The 15,653-nt window shown below is 41.2% G+C and overlaps 1 protein-coding gene across 2 annotated transcripts; it reads right to left on the bottom strand.

The window, feature by feature from the left end:
* Nucleotides 1-254: 254 nt before the first annotated feature.
* LOC105937068 (E3 ubiquitin/ISG15 ligase TRIM25) lies at nt 255-11,075 on the bottom strand. 2 transcript variants are annotated; one of them, XM_012878196.3, is made up of 9 exons: nt 10,067-11,075; nt 8,258-8,353; nt 6,529-6,609; nt 5,200-5,352; nt 4,184-4,346; nt 3,940-3,978; nt 2,669-2,740; nt 2,494-2,571; nt 255-913 (listed from the first exon to the last, which is right to left on the bottom strand). In XM_012878196.3, exons 1-9 carry the CDS (start codon nt 10,658-10,660, stop codon nt 360-362), a joined length of 1,830 nt encoding a protein of 609 aa, XP_012733650.2. In that variant the 5' UTR covers nt 10,661-11,075; the 3' UTR covers nt 255-359. The 2 variants fall into 2 exon arrangements, with proteins under 2 accessions (XP_012733650.2, XP_012733651.2); XM_012878197.3 differs by lacking the exon at nt 3,940-3,978.
* Nucleotides 11,076-15,653: the final 4,578 nt, after the last annotated feature.

Below are 15,653 nucleotides of genomic sequence, written 5' to 3'. Positions count from 1 at the left end.
GTTCCGAATCTTTGGCTGCAATTCGTATATATATATATATATATATATATATATATATATATATATATATATATATATATATATATATATATATATATAAAAACCCGCTTCATTTAATCTCTCCATTAATGATTTAAGAATTGTTAGAAAAACTCTGGGCAGTGCAGTTTGACGCTGATCCAAGTGCTCATATCCCTAAAAATAAATTAAGCATCAAACCTGACATTCATGAAAGAAACTGTCCGAAGAAAAAGTTTTCAATCCAATAATTTAATGTGGATTGTCTTTGGTTATATTGTTGTAGTGTTTGCATCGCTGCAGCGCCTTTTCCACGGCAGATTATTTTAAAAACTGTTATATCATGACCTGCTTCCATTGGCTCCCTCGTGTGGGCAGATGAGCAGGGTGGAGTCCAGATCCAGGCGGAAAGCCGGGTACAACGGCTGAGAGAACTGGCAGTGAAAAGTGTGCAGAAGTACTACGGTGTCTGACACGCTGTAGAAGGACAACGCCCCCTTCTGTCGCTCCAGGAGCACCCCGATCCTCGGGCAGGGCGGGGCGGCCACTGTGGTCTTGCGGTTGTCGTGCCAGGCGGAGTAACCCGTGTGTGTGCACCTCAGCCGCCAAGAGTTCTCGTTACGCCCCAGCAGGCAGGGCTTTCCGCCGCCTTTGCGTCCGATCGACAGCGTCGTGATGCCAACGTCGACCCATCCGCCTCCCCTCCACTCCACCTCCCAGTAGCTGGCGGCACCGAACTGACCCTCCCTGCACAGGACTTGTGCCACCGAGTCGAACCGATGCCGGTGGGGCGGGTACGGCTGCGTGTCCTCGCCGCAGTGGGCCCCCTGAGGCTCCTCAAGGAGGACCAGAGTCGGGTAGGCCGTGTTGGGGTCCAAGGATAGACGACATGAAACTGGGGATGGCAGAAAGGAAAGTTGGTCAACAGAAGCGGGACCTTTACTGTGTTTTTACTTTTAGGGTTTAAACATGCAGGTTAGAAAAGATAGAAGACGGTCTGGATTTATTGGGGGAGTGGTGGCCGAGTCGTTAGAGCACAGAGCTTCGGTCCTGGAGGTTCTGAGTTCAACTCCCACAAGCTGCCATTCTGGGTCCCTGAGCAAGACCCTTAACCCCCGATTGCTCCCCAGGCACTGCACAGTGGCAGCCCACTGCTCCCCAAGGGAATGAGTTAAGATGCAGAAGTGAATTTCTCCATTGTGAGATCAATAAAGTTCAATTATTATTATTATTATTATTACATATGCAGAGAACTATTTTTGCACACCGTCACATCCTGTTAGTTGTTGACTTGATAGTTTACATGAAAAAGAAATGTATGTTTTATAAATGGGCTTTTATGCGACAAAAAAATCGCACGTGATCGTGTAGCAGAAGGAGATAAAATGTCACGTGGTTTTTTTAAAATCTTTTCCACATTAAAGTTTGAAACACGGGGCGTCCATCTGGATTCGACCCCTTTTACTCTCATACCCCTGAATAAATTCAGCGCAACCAATTCACCTTTAGGGACAGGGAAGCGGGCCAGAAGAGCTGAAGGCAAGCAAGAGTGATGGAAAACCTGTTAGAGGCTGCAGGACTGGAGACCAGGGGGGACGCGGTCTACCTTACAGCGGGACAATGACTCCAAACAGACAGAGCTATCATAGAATGGCCCAGTCAAAGTCCAGACCTACATGCAACTCATTTACAGACACTCCTCCTCCAGTCTAACTGAGTTTCAGCTGTTTTACAAAGAGAAACAGACCCAAACTTTTAGCCTCTAGATGCGCAATAGACCAATGCCCCCTATTAAAACCCTAAAGATTCTTATTCAAAAAAGATTTTTGACAGCAATGTGTCACTTCCCTCTAACTTTATTATCATGGTATCCTCTGTGTTCGGTCCTTTCCTCCCGTCATCCTCCCTGTTCGTTCATTTGTTTCTACGCTGCACAGGACAGTGTCAGGCCCAGAGGCGAGGCCCAGGTCCAGCGTTTCAGAGGACACCGTGACACTGACGGGACAAATGCCACGCACAGCCTTAATCCTCCTCCGCATGAATAATTAATGCCTAACAAGGTGCCAGAACACTGACATCTTGTCAACTGGAACAGGTAGAAGCAATGGTCTTGATGATAAAACCAGAACGTCATAAATACATCATGATTGTCATTTATTATTGAAGGCAGTCTAGACGGGGCTCTCTGATTTCCCAGCAAGATTCTCATTATGTGGTAAATAAAAGCGCGGAGGGAACAAACGAAGGGGGGGGAGGATGAAATGGAAAGACGGTAAATGAAAGCGCGAGGAGAGAGAGAGCCAGGGGAAGAGTTCTGTTTAATTTCCTGATGAGGGTTTTCCTGCCTTGCCTCCGCGTGCTGCCTCTCTCCTAGCACCGCTTTTCCTCTCGAATTGCAGCGAAGAACAATAGTGTGAGCATGCGTGTTTATCGTGAAACACATTTGAGCAGAGTCTATTAAAATAAAGTTCTTACATCTGAGTAAAGCTGCCCTCATCCTCTGATCAGGTGGCTGCAGGCAAAGTGTGGACAGAGGAAATGAAACTGGAGCAGCTGTAAAGTTTAAGGTAAAAATGTAGTTAAAACGTTTTTTAAAGTACATTTTATTTCATATGGAGATATCCGACATGCTCCATCATCATCCACATACCCCTGCTGTATTGTTGCCCCGCAGATGGGGATTGCAGAGGTTTGGAGTTCCCCACCCGGTAATTCTGGCCATCTTCACAGCACAACAGAGAGGACAACGTTTACTTAAAAAAAAAAAAAATCCAATAAAATCAACCAACATCACACCGCAATGTGTCCTGGTTTTAAAAAAATGCGTCAGTCTGGTTGAAGATGGGAAGGCTATTGTCGCCACGAGATGGTGTAAGACGGTTTTAGCAGGTGGAATAATAAAGCAGAGCAGAAGTAACATTGTTTACAGGCGCAAAACGCAAGCAGAAAAGGAGAAAATGTCACTGCAGAGGTATGTAGGAAAGAAGCCATTTTTCTGCACTGAATTCAGGACAAACGTGGATATTTATTTTTGGAGGTTTTTTTGGACAAATTATTTACAAATAATTGTTTTTTCAATTTTCAGTGCTTGAAATCTGGTGTGTAAAGTTAACAGCTCAGTAAATGAAGTGATAGATTTGAATTCCTTTGAGATTCACGTTTTATGTCGAGTCCCACCGCTGCTGGAAACAGGAGCAGAGTGGTAATCTGTGGTCGTTCAGCAGCTACACACCACCAGTCAAAGGTTTGGACTCACCTTCGTCATTCAATGGACTTTCCTTATTTTGATGACTTTCTACATTGCGGATGCAAAGCGAAGACATCAAAACTATGACTCATAAGTATATTAGAATTATGTATCAAACACATAATTGTGAAAGAACTCGAAACATCTTATATATTTAGCCTTTCTTCTGAAAAAAAAAAAAAACCCACCCTTTGTTTTGATTACTGCTCTGGTCACTCTTGGCCTTCTCTTGATGAGGTTAGTCACATGAAATGGTCTCCCAACTGTCTTGGAGGAGTTCCCAGAGGTAGTAATAAAAATAAAGACAAACGACCGAATGAGACGGCGGTGTCCAAACCTTCGGCTGGTAGTGTACATCTGAAGCATGATGGGATACAACGACAAAAAGACAAATCATTCCCATCAGTTAGCATTAAAAGAAATGAACGAGAAAAAAAGATTTATTAAATTTTTTTTTTTTTTTTTTTCAAAGAATTTGATCAAATTCCAGATTGAAAGATTTGAAGATGAGCGGGAGAGGGTCATGTCAGACAACGCCCCGTTCCCTCTGACATTATTAATTAACGGGAGCAGCGTTAGATGTCATGTAAAAACCTCCGACATGACCTCGCCACAGAGGGCAGGACACAGCGGAGTGTGTGGGTGCACCTGGGGATCGTTTTACTGAAGCTTACCGTTTACAAGCTCTCTACCGGGGACAAAGTTCTCATTACCTGGAAGAAAAACAACGTGTCAAACAGAGGGAATGTGCCAGCTGTGTCAGAGTAGGCCCACGTATAAAGTATATCCAGTAAGGGGTCGGCGGTTTGTTGATGGGGACTCGCCGTTAATATGACAAGTATTTCTGACTTCGATTGTCACGGCGTTTTTACTAAAATTTGGTGTCCCCTCCTGTCGCCTGCAGGTCATCTCGCGTACCTGCGCGGCTGATCTTGTCCACCTGCTCCCTGCAGACGTCCTCAATGGAGCTGCGGAGGTGGCTCAGCACTTTTCTAGCGTCGCTGAAGGCCTCTGTGGGCCGGCTGAAGGTTCTGGAGTGCTGATGATCAGCGACGAGGGGGATGCAGAGCAGCGGGGCTGCCTGAGCCAAAGGTAAAGATAGAGAGTGGAAAATTACTCTGGAGCTCTCTCCTTATATCATCACTGACTCATTTATTCCTCTCATCCCCTACCCCCCCCCCCTCCCCGCCCCCGCGCTCCCAGCATCCACTGTCTGCGGTGGCTGCTATGTGAGGATTTCTGTTAGAGAAACCACTTCCTACTTAAATACGTTTCCAGTAGGTTCCGTTGTGTGTTATTTCTCTTCAGAGAGAGCAGCGTTCTCATTAAAGGTTCAAAATGTCTGATGCTCTTCACGACAACCAACAAATTAAGCGTGAAACCCTTAAAGAATTAGAACGCAAATCCAAAGAATAAAATGCGCATTATATGTCTACAATTGGTAACGTGGTAAAAGTCAAACATAACGTTTACATTTTTAATCTAAATAAAAAAAAATAGAAAATTCAAATAAGTAGATTCTTTTTAATAAATAAATGCTTTTCAAAAACTTGGACCTTGCTTCTGTTGATTTGAAGCTTTTATTTGCCATTGCTCAAATAATGTTTCTCCGCCCGTGTGTTTCGTTTTCTTTTTCTATCCTGTTTCCAGAGCTCTGGTGTTTCGTCCCAGCTGCTCGCGTCCTTTCCCCGTAAAATGAGATCAGTGACGCTGCCGTCATTTCTGTTTCCAGGAACCTTCTCCTCTGGAGTCAGCTCCTATTTGTATCTGGAATAAACCCACCGACCGTGCTTCAGGTCAGTTACCTCGACAAATCCAGGCCGAACTATCTCCGGCTTTTTCTGTCTCTCTGCAATAACTCCTCCACTAAAACCGACGCCTTGTTGTTGTTTTTTTTTTTTATTTAAAGGATTTCCCCCCTTGTCTCTCGTCACCTGTGACAGACGGACATTGTCTTCGGTTAGCAGCAGCTGGCTGATCTCCTCGTCTCTCTTCCTCAGCTCCTCCAGGTCTTTCTCCAGAAGCTCCATGTCTCGTTCCACTCTCCCGACCGCTGCTCGCCCTTTTGCCGCCAACAATCCTTGAACCTAACACACGTAAACAGACAATCTACCAGATGTGCCAGGATGTAACAGACAGCGCCTTGTAAAAATATAAGCAGTATTCAGCACATATTTTATTCCAGGACGGCCCTGTATTGAGCTTCATTCATCCTTCCATCCATTGGACCGGCTTTCCTGTTTCTGCTGCTGAAGATCGCCCATAGCATGACCTTGAGAGTTTATTCTTTCAACAGAAGCTTTTTTCCTACCTTTTTGTTCAATCCAGTGACAGACTAAACAGTGACCTGTGAGCGGTGCAAAGCTTGGCATACTGTTTGAAGATCTAACCCTCCTTTAGGCTTCAATCCTACATCTTTGTCTTTGACCTGTCTGGTGTGGTCTTCACGCTGCTGTTTGTCCACTAATGTTCTCCACAGAAATTGGTTGCACTGAACTTTATTTAGGGGTATTGGAGCAAAGGGGGATGAATGCAAACGCACGCGGCACTTTGCAAATTTTTATTCTCAGTTTCCATTTTCTTTAACCATGATGTGGATCAACTTTGTGTTGATCCATCACACAAAATACAAATAAATCGCATTGTAGTTTGTGGGCTTAACAGAAAAGGGGATAAATACTAGCAAGTCTTTGCATTTTTCCCTCATCATTACTGTGCAATTCTTACATTTGCAACGGGGAACCTTTTAAATTTTGGCTTCAATTGTGTGACACTTTTGTGAATTTTGTAACACACATAATGCTTACTTTGTTAAAAAGGTTAACTTAACTGCAAGTTCCTGCAGACTCTTGCAGAGATCTTTCTTGCAAGTTCCTTTAAATCGAGATTAAAAATAAAATTGTTTAAAATTGCCTTTGAATGTTCAAGTTAAACTGTTTCTGTTTTTAAATGTTTTTTTTGTTTCTACATTCTATCCCTACTTGCTTTTATTCCTATATTTTAATCATGTAAAGCACTTTGCATTGTCTCTGTACTGAATTGTGCTATATAAATAAATTTGCCTTGCCGTTTTCCAGTTTTATTACTGTCACAAAATTTATCATTCCAAGTTTTCTTTAAAAATAATACAACACTGATTCATTTCGAGAGACCATCATTTCTTTCCCAAAACTTTATCAGAAGTTAAGCATCTCATTTGTGCTTGGAGGTCTACCATTCCTCCTACCGAGGTAAAGTTTAGGATGACTGCTCCTGCTTCTTACCTCAGCTTTAGTTTTCTCCAGGCGGTGTGCAATCTCAGCAAACAGAGCTTCACTTTCCTCCAGAACCGCTGAGGATGATGCCTTAACAAAAAGCCATAAACAAAGACATAGATAAGCTTAAAGTCATATCCAAAGAAAAGCGTAATTTCATCAACTGAATTCTGATACAAGTCTTTACAGCAAGCTATGATCTGCATTTCCCAAAGCGTAAACCTGCACAGCTGTAATATATTAGGAGAATTGATGCGTTTACTTGAGTGTTTGATCTATAAATCACAAACAAAATTGTTTTTTCACTGAGATGCTTAAAAAAGAACAGCTAAGTGTTTTATTGTGTTTTTAAAGGTTAACTGGATGACTTTAAAAAAAAAAAAAAAAAATCATGCCCAGGAGATGGAGGGAAGCCATTTCTTAAAAGACTGAGTTGCTCAGAGAAAGGGAATTAAATCAGTTTTGTACTGAAAAATGATACAATAATGCAGTTGAAACAGGATGTTTGTCTGAGCAAGACGTGAGAGTGAAAGCTTGCAGTGCATGCTCAGCTGTGTAGTTGTCAAATCCTGCTAGTCAGTGCACTCTAACTTTACAGCGACAAAAAAAGAACAAAACAAGAAACAAACAAACAAAAAACATACAACTTAAAGTTATAATTAAATTACAATTAAAAATATGTAGAAATTTACATCTATGTTTTGTACACACAATATATTTCTTAATTTCTGTCGATACAATATAAATACGATATTGATATAAACAAAATAAAAGCCTCAGAAAGACTGCAAAGAATGGCCACAAAAGATGCCTGTACGAATTTATGACAATTTTGTTGCCATGTTTCTAAAACTCCTCCAATATAACATTTTAGAAATATTTGCTTTAATATATATATATATATATATATATATATATATATATATATATATATATATATATATATATATATATATATATATATATATATATATATATATATCTACACACACACACACACACAATTAAATAAAACCCAGAATGCTGTAATCATAGACTGTAATGCATATTAAAATATTGAAAATGTCATATCACCTTTATTGAATAAAGTTATATCGCGATATATATTGATGTTGAATTATTTTCCACCCCTAGATTTAAGTTGTTTTATTAAGTTGTCCAGGTCCTGAAGCAGCAAAGCTCTAGACCAGGAGTCTGCACATCTGTGGCTCCGGAGCCACATGTGGTCCTTAAGGGCCAGCATAGTGGCCATGAATAATGTTGACCATAAATAACGACAAACTGAACAGTATTTATCCATTTAAAACACATTTAAATGGTTGTTTTGACAGTTTTTCCTGTGTATAGTCTTAGAACCTTTATTTGAAAAATCTTGCACACTGTGTTGAAGTAACACAGCACTTCGCTGACTGTCGGTGAGGTCACCGAAACGCCGGTTTCCAGAAACCGTTCCCTGTTTAAGAGAAAAACCGCGGGTGTTTGATAACAACAGGTCATTTATTCCAGGTTATTTCCACGCCAGCAAGTCGATTTCTCAGAGCTATCAATTAAACAGCTGATGCTTCAGGCTCAAACGAACACATTTTGAACTCTTGGGACTTTGGCCTGACATAAATAATTAGCAAGTTCTTGGAAACTCTTTCCCACTGATGGAGTACAATGTTCATAGAAACACTAGGCTAGCGAGGAAGAATAGGGACGGTGTGTGTGTGTGTGTGTGTGTGTGTGTCTTTGTTACCTTGAGGGACTCCAAGCTCTGTTGGAGCTCCTCTTGGTCTCTCTCGCCGGTCCGTATCCTTCCCTGAACCATCCTCTGGGACTCCTGGAGCTGGAGCTGAAAGATCGACAGACAAACTCTAAGATCGAGCTGATATTATCGAGGCACTTACAGTCGATGACATTACTTTAAATATAATAACCATATTGGATGCCGCTTGACAACTCGCTGAGGGGGAAAAGCCATTTCGACACAATGGTTGAGTTTCTGCAAAGGTCATCAGCTTAGCCCTTCCCGGGCTGTCGTGGCAATAAATCTTTGATACGTTTTACAATAATGGCAGAGGACAAGACCGGAAAGAATGCGATTTCATTCATCCAGTTTCAACTACACTATACAGTTATAGATAGGTTTGGCTTTTAAGTGAAGTTAAACTAATTTATAGTTATGATGGGAAAAATATGACATATGGACGTACGAATGACATCTATTTTGACAGTACAGTCTCGTAATCCTGTCATGGACTGGCAACCTGCCCAGGGTGTAGCTCACCTCTCACCCAATGACGGATGGATGGAGATTCTTGCAATATATAGTCATATTCAACATATTATCGAAAAGCTAACTTATTTCAGTTACTAACGCTATTAGTTAGTTAGACTAAGGAAAAGACATTATATAGATTAACACAGAGTGAGGATGTTTTAAAGCATTTATTTCTGTTAATTATGATTTTCCCCCCACCTCCTGCTAATAAAAGGCATTTAAGATTAGAAAACTGTATTAGACTGATAAAAAAGGCACATTTTTCACAATGAAAATTATATTCAACACCGGCTTAAAGTTCGTTTTTCTTTTTCTTTTTCAAAAGGTACTTTTAATCTGACAAACAAGCCTCTTAGAAATGCATATTCTAATTTCGTGAATATGACCGTATGCAAACAACAAAAACTTACGAAGAGACTTTTGAACCCTTTCTGTAAAATGTGATTATTGCAATGCAACTGGTGTATTCTGGTGAGGACTAAAATCAGGAGATCCCCACATTTATTCCCAATTAAAACATCCCAAAAAAAAAAAAAATAGCGTGCTGTTGCTCAGCCTTTTGAGGGAGGTTGGCCCAGCTTTCACCTCGGATATTTATTTTGGGGGTGCTCCTGAATGTTGAAGTGAGATTTCAGCGCCATGGTGAGATCAAAAGAGCAGCCTGAGGCCTTCAGGGAGAACAATTTGACTCTGTTAGGTCTCAAAATCATTTGAAATCAGCAATTCCACGGTGTGGAAATTAGTCTGCAAGTGCGAGGACTTTGAATACAACAGCCACCATGACCACAGATAGCAAAAGCTCATTTTTTTCATAGCATTGGGATAAAAAGCTCATATCATGGTTTAAAAGTCTTGGAAGTTTTCTTATTCTATTCAGTTCAATAATTCATTAGCTCAGGTTTTTGGGGCCAGTTAACACAGTTTACAATCCTACAGAGCCAGCTGTGGACACACAAGTGTAATGGACCAGGGTGGTGCGTTTAAGGACCCCGGCCATCAAAATACACAATTATCCACCTTAATTACTATGATAACAATGATCCAGGAAAAGCATTAAAAAGTATAATGCAATTACCTTGCTGGAAAACAGTGACTCTGTTGTCTTTTGGTACAGTTGAATGTTCTTTTATTGCTTTTCCAGATGATAGTGCGCATTTGTCTTAACATTAAACGCTTTTAAAAACGCTTCCGATTTTCACTTGAAAACATAAACTCAAAGACCATCATACTATATAACGTTTTAAGTTCCACCCTGACGCAACTTTCTGCCCCGGGACACCGTACCTGTCTCCTGGCTTTCTGCGCGTCCGCCCGGCGCTCTTCCTCCTGGTCCGCCTCGCACAGCAGGCAGTCTCCGCTCCACTCGGCCTCCGCCTCGCCTCCGCTCCCCGCGGGCTCCAGGCCGAGGCGGTGCTGCGCGCACAGCCTCTCCGCCAGCCGCTCCACCGCGTCCACCAGCTTGTGCCGCCGCAGAGGGCCGACCTGGCGGTGCGGCAGGACGTGGAGGTCGCAGAAGGACGCCAGGCACACCAGGCACGACTTGCCCGCCCTCAGCGTGCTCTCCGCCGGGCAGAAGTCGCACGCCACCTCGCCGGCTCCCCCCAGGTAGAGCTCCGGCGCCTGGACCATCTCGCTCAGCTGGAGCTTGTCTACGACCTCGGCGAGCACCGTGTTCCTCCGCAGCACCGGCCGTGGGCTGAAGACGTCCCGGCACTGGGGGCAGCTGAACCGGGCCGGCTCCGCCTGGTCCCAGTAGTTGCTGATGCACAGCATGCAGTAGGTGTGTCCGCAGGGGATGGACACCGGGTCCCTGAGGATGTCCAGGCAGATGGGACACCGGAACTGGCTCTCTGTCACCGAGATGTTAGCCTGGGCCATGTCGGTAGAGAGATCTCCTCCGCTGTCGGAGAAGGCTTCTGAGCTGTCAGTCGATGCTGATCCTCTTAAGAGAAACTTTTCGCCGACTCCCAAAGTGTTGTTGTGAGTGAGACGGGTCGGGACACAGCCCTTCCGCAATTTTCACGGCGCCTACGTTTTTGTCCCTCAGTACGGTCTTACAGGCATGCATCTGCTCCTAAGGATCAGTTCGCGCAAATAAATCATCATGCCCTATATCTTTATTTATAAAATAAACGATAAAAGCCAAAGAATAATAGTTGGTTTTAAGGCGAGTTTTAAAGGTGGGCAGTGAAGGAGCCTCTTTTATGTGCAGGGGCAGGTTATTTCATAGTTGAGGACCAATACTTTAAACACGAAAAATAAGATTTAAAAAAAATAATAATAAAGTAAGAATTTTAAAATGATCAACACATAGTCTGTTTCCACTGAGCCAGTAGTCAGAAGTTTTACTGTGATGTCTAAGAAAACAGGAGAAATAGTGATAAGCCTGACAAAATTCAGTTTGTAACCGTCTATAAGTAGTTGTAACGTGGCATCTTATTAAATCACATTAAATAAAAATACCAGTAAACTATTTTAAAAAGTGTATATATCTATATCCATTTATATCTATCTATCTATCTATCTATCTATCTATCTATCTATCTATCTATCTATCTATCTATCTATCTATCTATCTATCTATCTATCTATCGATCGATCGATCGATCGATCGATCGATCGATAGATAGATGCGTTGAATTTAGCTGTCGACAGACAATATTGTTTAATGGAATTAAATTTAAAAGGACAGGAAGAACATTTTAACGCGTTTATGTCGCCATCTACCGACCATCTGCAATAAGACAGGCGCACAATTTTTTTTATGAAGCCACAGAAAAGGATATTGAGTGAAATTCACATTGTTCACACAGTTTTTATTTCCATCTTACTTTTAGTTTTAAAGGCTTACAATAAAGGAGTTTGGTCTGGATGTAAGCATGCGACATGGGTCAGAACTACATGATGAATGTACATTTATTATGGACATGAAAGTCATGATATTTTGGGATTTTTTTTTCTGCAGGAGGCATCATACAACAAATAACTTTACTACATTTTAAAAACACTATATTTGCAAATGTTTTGTTTTATTAACTGTAGAATATTTCTAATCCACACAGGTTTAAAATTTTGCATACATTCAATTCAATTCAATTCAATTTTATTTATATAGCGCCAATTCATGAAACATGTCATCTCAAGGCACTTTACATGTACCCTATTAATATTATGTGAAATGTCTTCTGGGAAGTCGAAGAGAACACACTTTTTAAGCTATCAACAGATTTTTGCCTCATTCTGGAGAAATAGATGGTCCATCTTCTTTGAGATCATATAAATTAGTTGGCTTCCTGGCACTGACCAAGTTTTGAAGTATTGCCTATATGTATTCAACTTAGTTTATATCTGGGCCTTTCCAGAATCATAATGTTAACCTTCTTTATGCTTTCCCAAACCAATTTTTACATGTTTTGGATTTTTGTACTGTTCAAATGCTCAGCAGTGTCCAAATGTCAGTCATTTGGCCCAAATTGTCATCCTTATATGTAAAGAAACTGGTTGAAATGATCAAGATGTGTTGGGAATCCAACATGGCTTCAACTTGCAATGAACTGGAAGCTACTGGACCACCAGTGTCACACCTTCAGGCCTGACAAAAAAACAAACAAACATACAAAAACACATGGACAAACCAGTTTTTTGGGAGAAAAGTTTTACTGTCAGGATGACCTATTTGGCCACAAGAACTCTGATGGAAGGAGTCAGTGAGAGGCCTTTAAACCCAAGAACACAGTATGAACTATGAAGCATGGTGGTGATGGTATCATGCTGAGGGCTTGTTTTGCTGCCACTGGTAGGTAGCACAAAGTTAATGGAATAATAACAATAAATCATTCATATTTCCATCTAATTAACAAATGGAAAGCTAAAGCTTGGTCAAATGGTTTATTCCAATAATGGTAAATGGCTCATACTTGTATAGCCCTTTAAGTAGTCTGATGACCCCAAAGCACTACAATCAGTTATTTACCCATTCATACCCTGAGCTATGAGCTATGTTAGTAGTCACAGCTGCCCTGGGGAAGACTGACAGAGGCGAGGCTGCCATACATCGGCACCACCGGGCCCTCTGAGCAGGTAATTTTGGTCAAGTGTCTTGCCCAAGGACACAACGACTGAAACGACCGAAAGGGATCGAGCCACCAATTGCAGGACAGACTCCCTAACTCCTGCGCCAGTATCGCCCATGTTTGAATGATTTCAAACATGCATCCAAACTGGATTAAACGCCTGGAATAGCCCCAAACTCAACCCTATTAAAGTGGATTAACTATGGCTAAAAGGCAGGTCCATGGAGGTAAACCAACCACTTTACATGAACTCCACCAATTCCAGCGAAAAGAGTTGTCAAATATCCAGCCTGAATTATTCCAGAAGCGTGTGTATGTATAATTCAGAAAATAATCTGAGTATATTAACAACAAATCAAAACTGTTTCCCCCAGTATTTGTTTTAAAAAAATGTTTAAACTTGTGTTATATCAGACCACCCCAAAAAAGAATAGTTAAAAAAATAACTTAATGTGACATTCATGCAGATGATAAGTGTAATCTTCTGCCTGGAACCTCAAGTTGACATATAGTAGAAATAATGAAGCGCAGGTGTGCAAACTGAGGCCTGCGGACCTTCAGAATGATTTCGTGTGGTCCGTGACTGCAACGTAGCCGACTAGGACAGGAAGTTAATGCATATATAGACACTTAGGTATGAAAGGTTAGGGTGACATTTTCATTTACAAATTGAAATCTTTTTAAAATGAATGATGTTTGGCACAACACAAATAAGTAATCTTCTATCAAGCACGTGTCTTCCTTATATTTTAATTTTATTGTAAGTAGGGTGACAAATCTCCAGGGATTTACTTAAAAGCAAACTTGGGTGTACTTGTTAACTCAAACGTCACCAAATACAGCAAGTGTTTCAACATCGCAAATGTTTGGACCTACAAGGAATTACACATCAATGTAGTTTGTCTCATTAAAAGATTGCTGCTGGTTTAGTTTAGCTTCTTTTTAGTTTAGTTTAGCTTTTTGTCATCATTCTAAAAGGCACAGAGAAGAGAAACTGAAACTAGCTTGAGAGTTTGTGTTTTGTATGTATGTGTTTGTCAGTTCTGTTTGATTTAGGCTACTCATAAGGGCATATTAGTTGGGTGGTAATGTCCAGTCATGTAAATACGAGGACTGTTGTTCCAGCAGCAGGTAATCAGCTCTAATTTTGTGGCTGAAATGATCTTCAGACAAACTTTTTAGACCTATTTTCCAGTTGCAATGTTTCTCAGTTTCTATCCCTTGATCTTAAGACTTCCTCCGTGCGTATCTCCAATCCCACATCTTGCTCTCGGTCCTAGTCTCTGTCTGAACTTGAGCTTAAATCAGGCACGAAGACAAAGCCTTGAAAGGGGGTCTGGTCCCTCGACTCCACTGGCCCCTTTGTTCAAAGTGAGGCAGTGTTGTGCAGGCTGCTTCAGAAAGAGGACTTTTCAGCTAGGCCGTAAGGTGATGCTGGGTCTTTCGTGGCCCAGGGTGTTCCCCGGGCTTCTCTGGTATACCTGCGGGACTGAGAGGGGCGAGGAAGGGAGGGGTTGCACTTGCTTATTCGGGGAGAGCTGTAGAGGAGGAAAGGCAGCTAGTTAGAGGAGGAGGAGATGAAGAAAGGAGCCAGGGATGGAGGGATTGGTGTAAGGCGAGAACGCTGAGAAAGGACAAATAAACAAAGGTGGCGATGAGGGTCTGAGGTGAATTAATTGTATCAAGCTCTTTCACGTTTTGGCGGCAGTCTCTGGAGACAGCAGCACTGGGAACAGTATACAGTTGATGGAACATTGACTTCCACCAGTTTAGAGGGAAATATAGTCAACTGTTTCTTTCCTTTTACAAATGCAAGCTGCTTAGGCAAGGCGAGGCAAATTTATTTGTATAGCACATTTCAGTACAAAGACAATGCAAAGTGCTTTACATGATTAAAACATAGGAAAATAAAACAGAATAAAAGCAAGTTGGAGTAAAATGTAGAAACAAAATAAAACATGGGAAAATAGAAACAAAAAGCTATTATTAAAAACAGTTGGACTACAAAGTTGAACTAATGATGTTTCAGTCATGTCATGATTTTAGGCACATACTTTTCATAATGAAATCAAACTTTTCCACCCTGGGAAAAAGATTATTTTTTGTGAATGCAGTTCTGAATACAGGAGGACTTCCCCCCCCCTCTCTATAATCACCTTCACAGTGATATGGTCGGATTTCAGGTTTTTGTTAATTCAACACTGTTTTTATTTTTTATTTTGTCTTTACTTTTTGCATTTTTAATTTAAAACAGCTTAATCACAAAATATTTTCTATTCCTTCACATTTTTCACTTTTTTGACATGCTACCAACATCAAACTGAAATGTGTTTCATTAGTAATTTATGTCATGGACTATAACATCATAATTGTGGTCTGAACCCAACAGGGTTTTTAAATGGTTTTCAAAATATGGGTCTCACCACAACACCCTGTCTGTGGCAAACCACAAAAAGGACTTCCTAGGACTGGCAATCATTTTTCCCCCTCTTTCAAAACAAGCTTATTCATAGGCTGATAAAGAAGGCTGGTGCTGTTCTGGATATGGTTCTGAAAGTTCTGTAGATGATCGTGCAAAGGAGTATTCTTCATAAAACAAAGAAAATTATGGACAACCCTAAAAATCTTTTTCGTGAAACTTTCATAAAACAACAGAGTGTTTTCAGTGAGAGGATTTTTCAGTTTTGCTGTAATCCTGACTCAGACGTAGACAAACTTTATTGTCATTTTGTATGTACAGCGTGCATACAAAACGAAAATTTGTTGCATGCAGCTTATGACTGTAATGAGATTGCAAT

The sequence above is a fragment of the Fundulus heteroclitus genome, unplaced genomic scaffold (genome assembly GCF_011125445.2).
Source record: "Fundulus heteroclitus isolate FHET01 unplaced genomic scaffold, MU-UCD_Fhet_4.1 scaffold_181, whole genome shotgun sequence".
NCBI classification, from domain to species: domain Eukaryota; kingdom Metazoa; phylum Chordata; class Actinopteri; order Cyprinodontiformes; family Fundulidae; genus Fundulus; species Fundulus heteroclitus.
The sequence above is the reverse complement of the archived record's forward strand: the minus strand, read 5'-3'. Positions and strand labels throughout refer to the sequence as shown.

Coding starts and splice junctions, on each gene's coding strand:
- LOC105937068 (XM_012878196.3), bottom strand. CDS start 10,660: ATGGCCCAGGCTAACATCTCGGTGACAGAGAGCCAGTTCCGGTGTCCC. Junction 8,354..10,066: donor CGCAGAAAGCCAGGAGACAG/GTACGGTGTCCC, acceptor TCGATCTTTCAG/CTCCAGCTCCAGGAGTCCCA. Junction 6,610..8,257: donor AGAGCTTGGAGTCCCTCAAG/GTAACAAAGACA, acceptor CTTTTTGTTAAG/GCATCATCCTCAGCGGTTCT.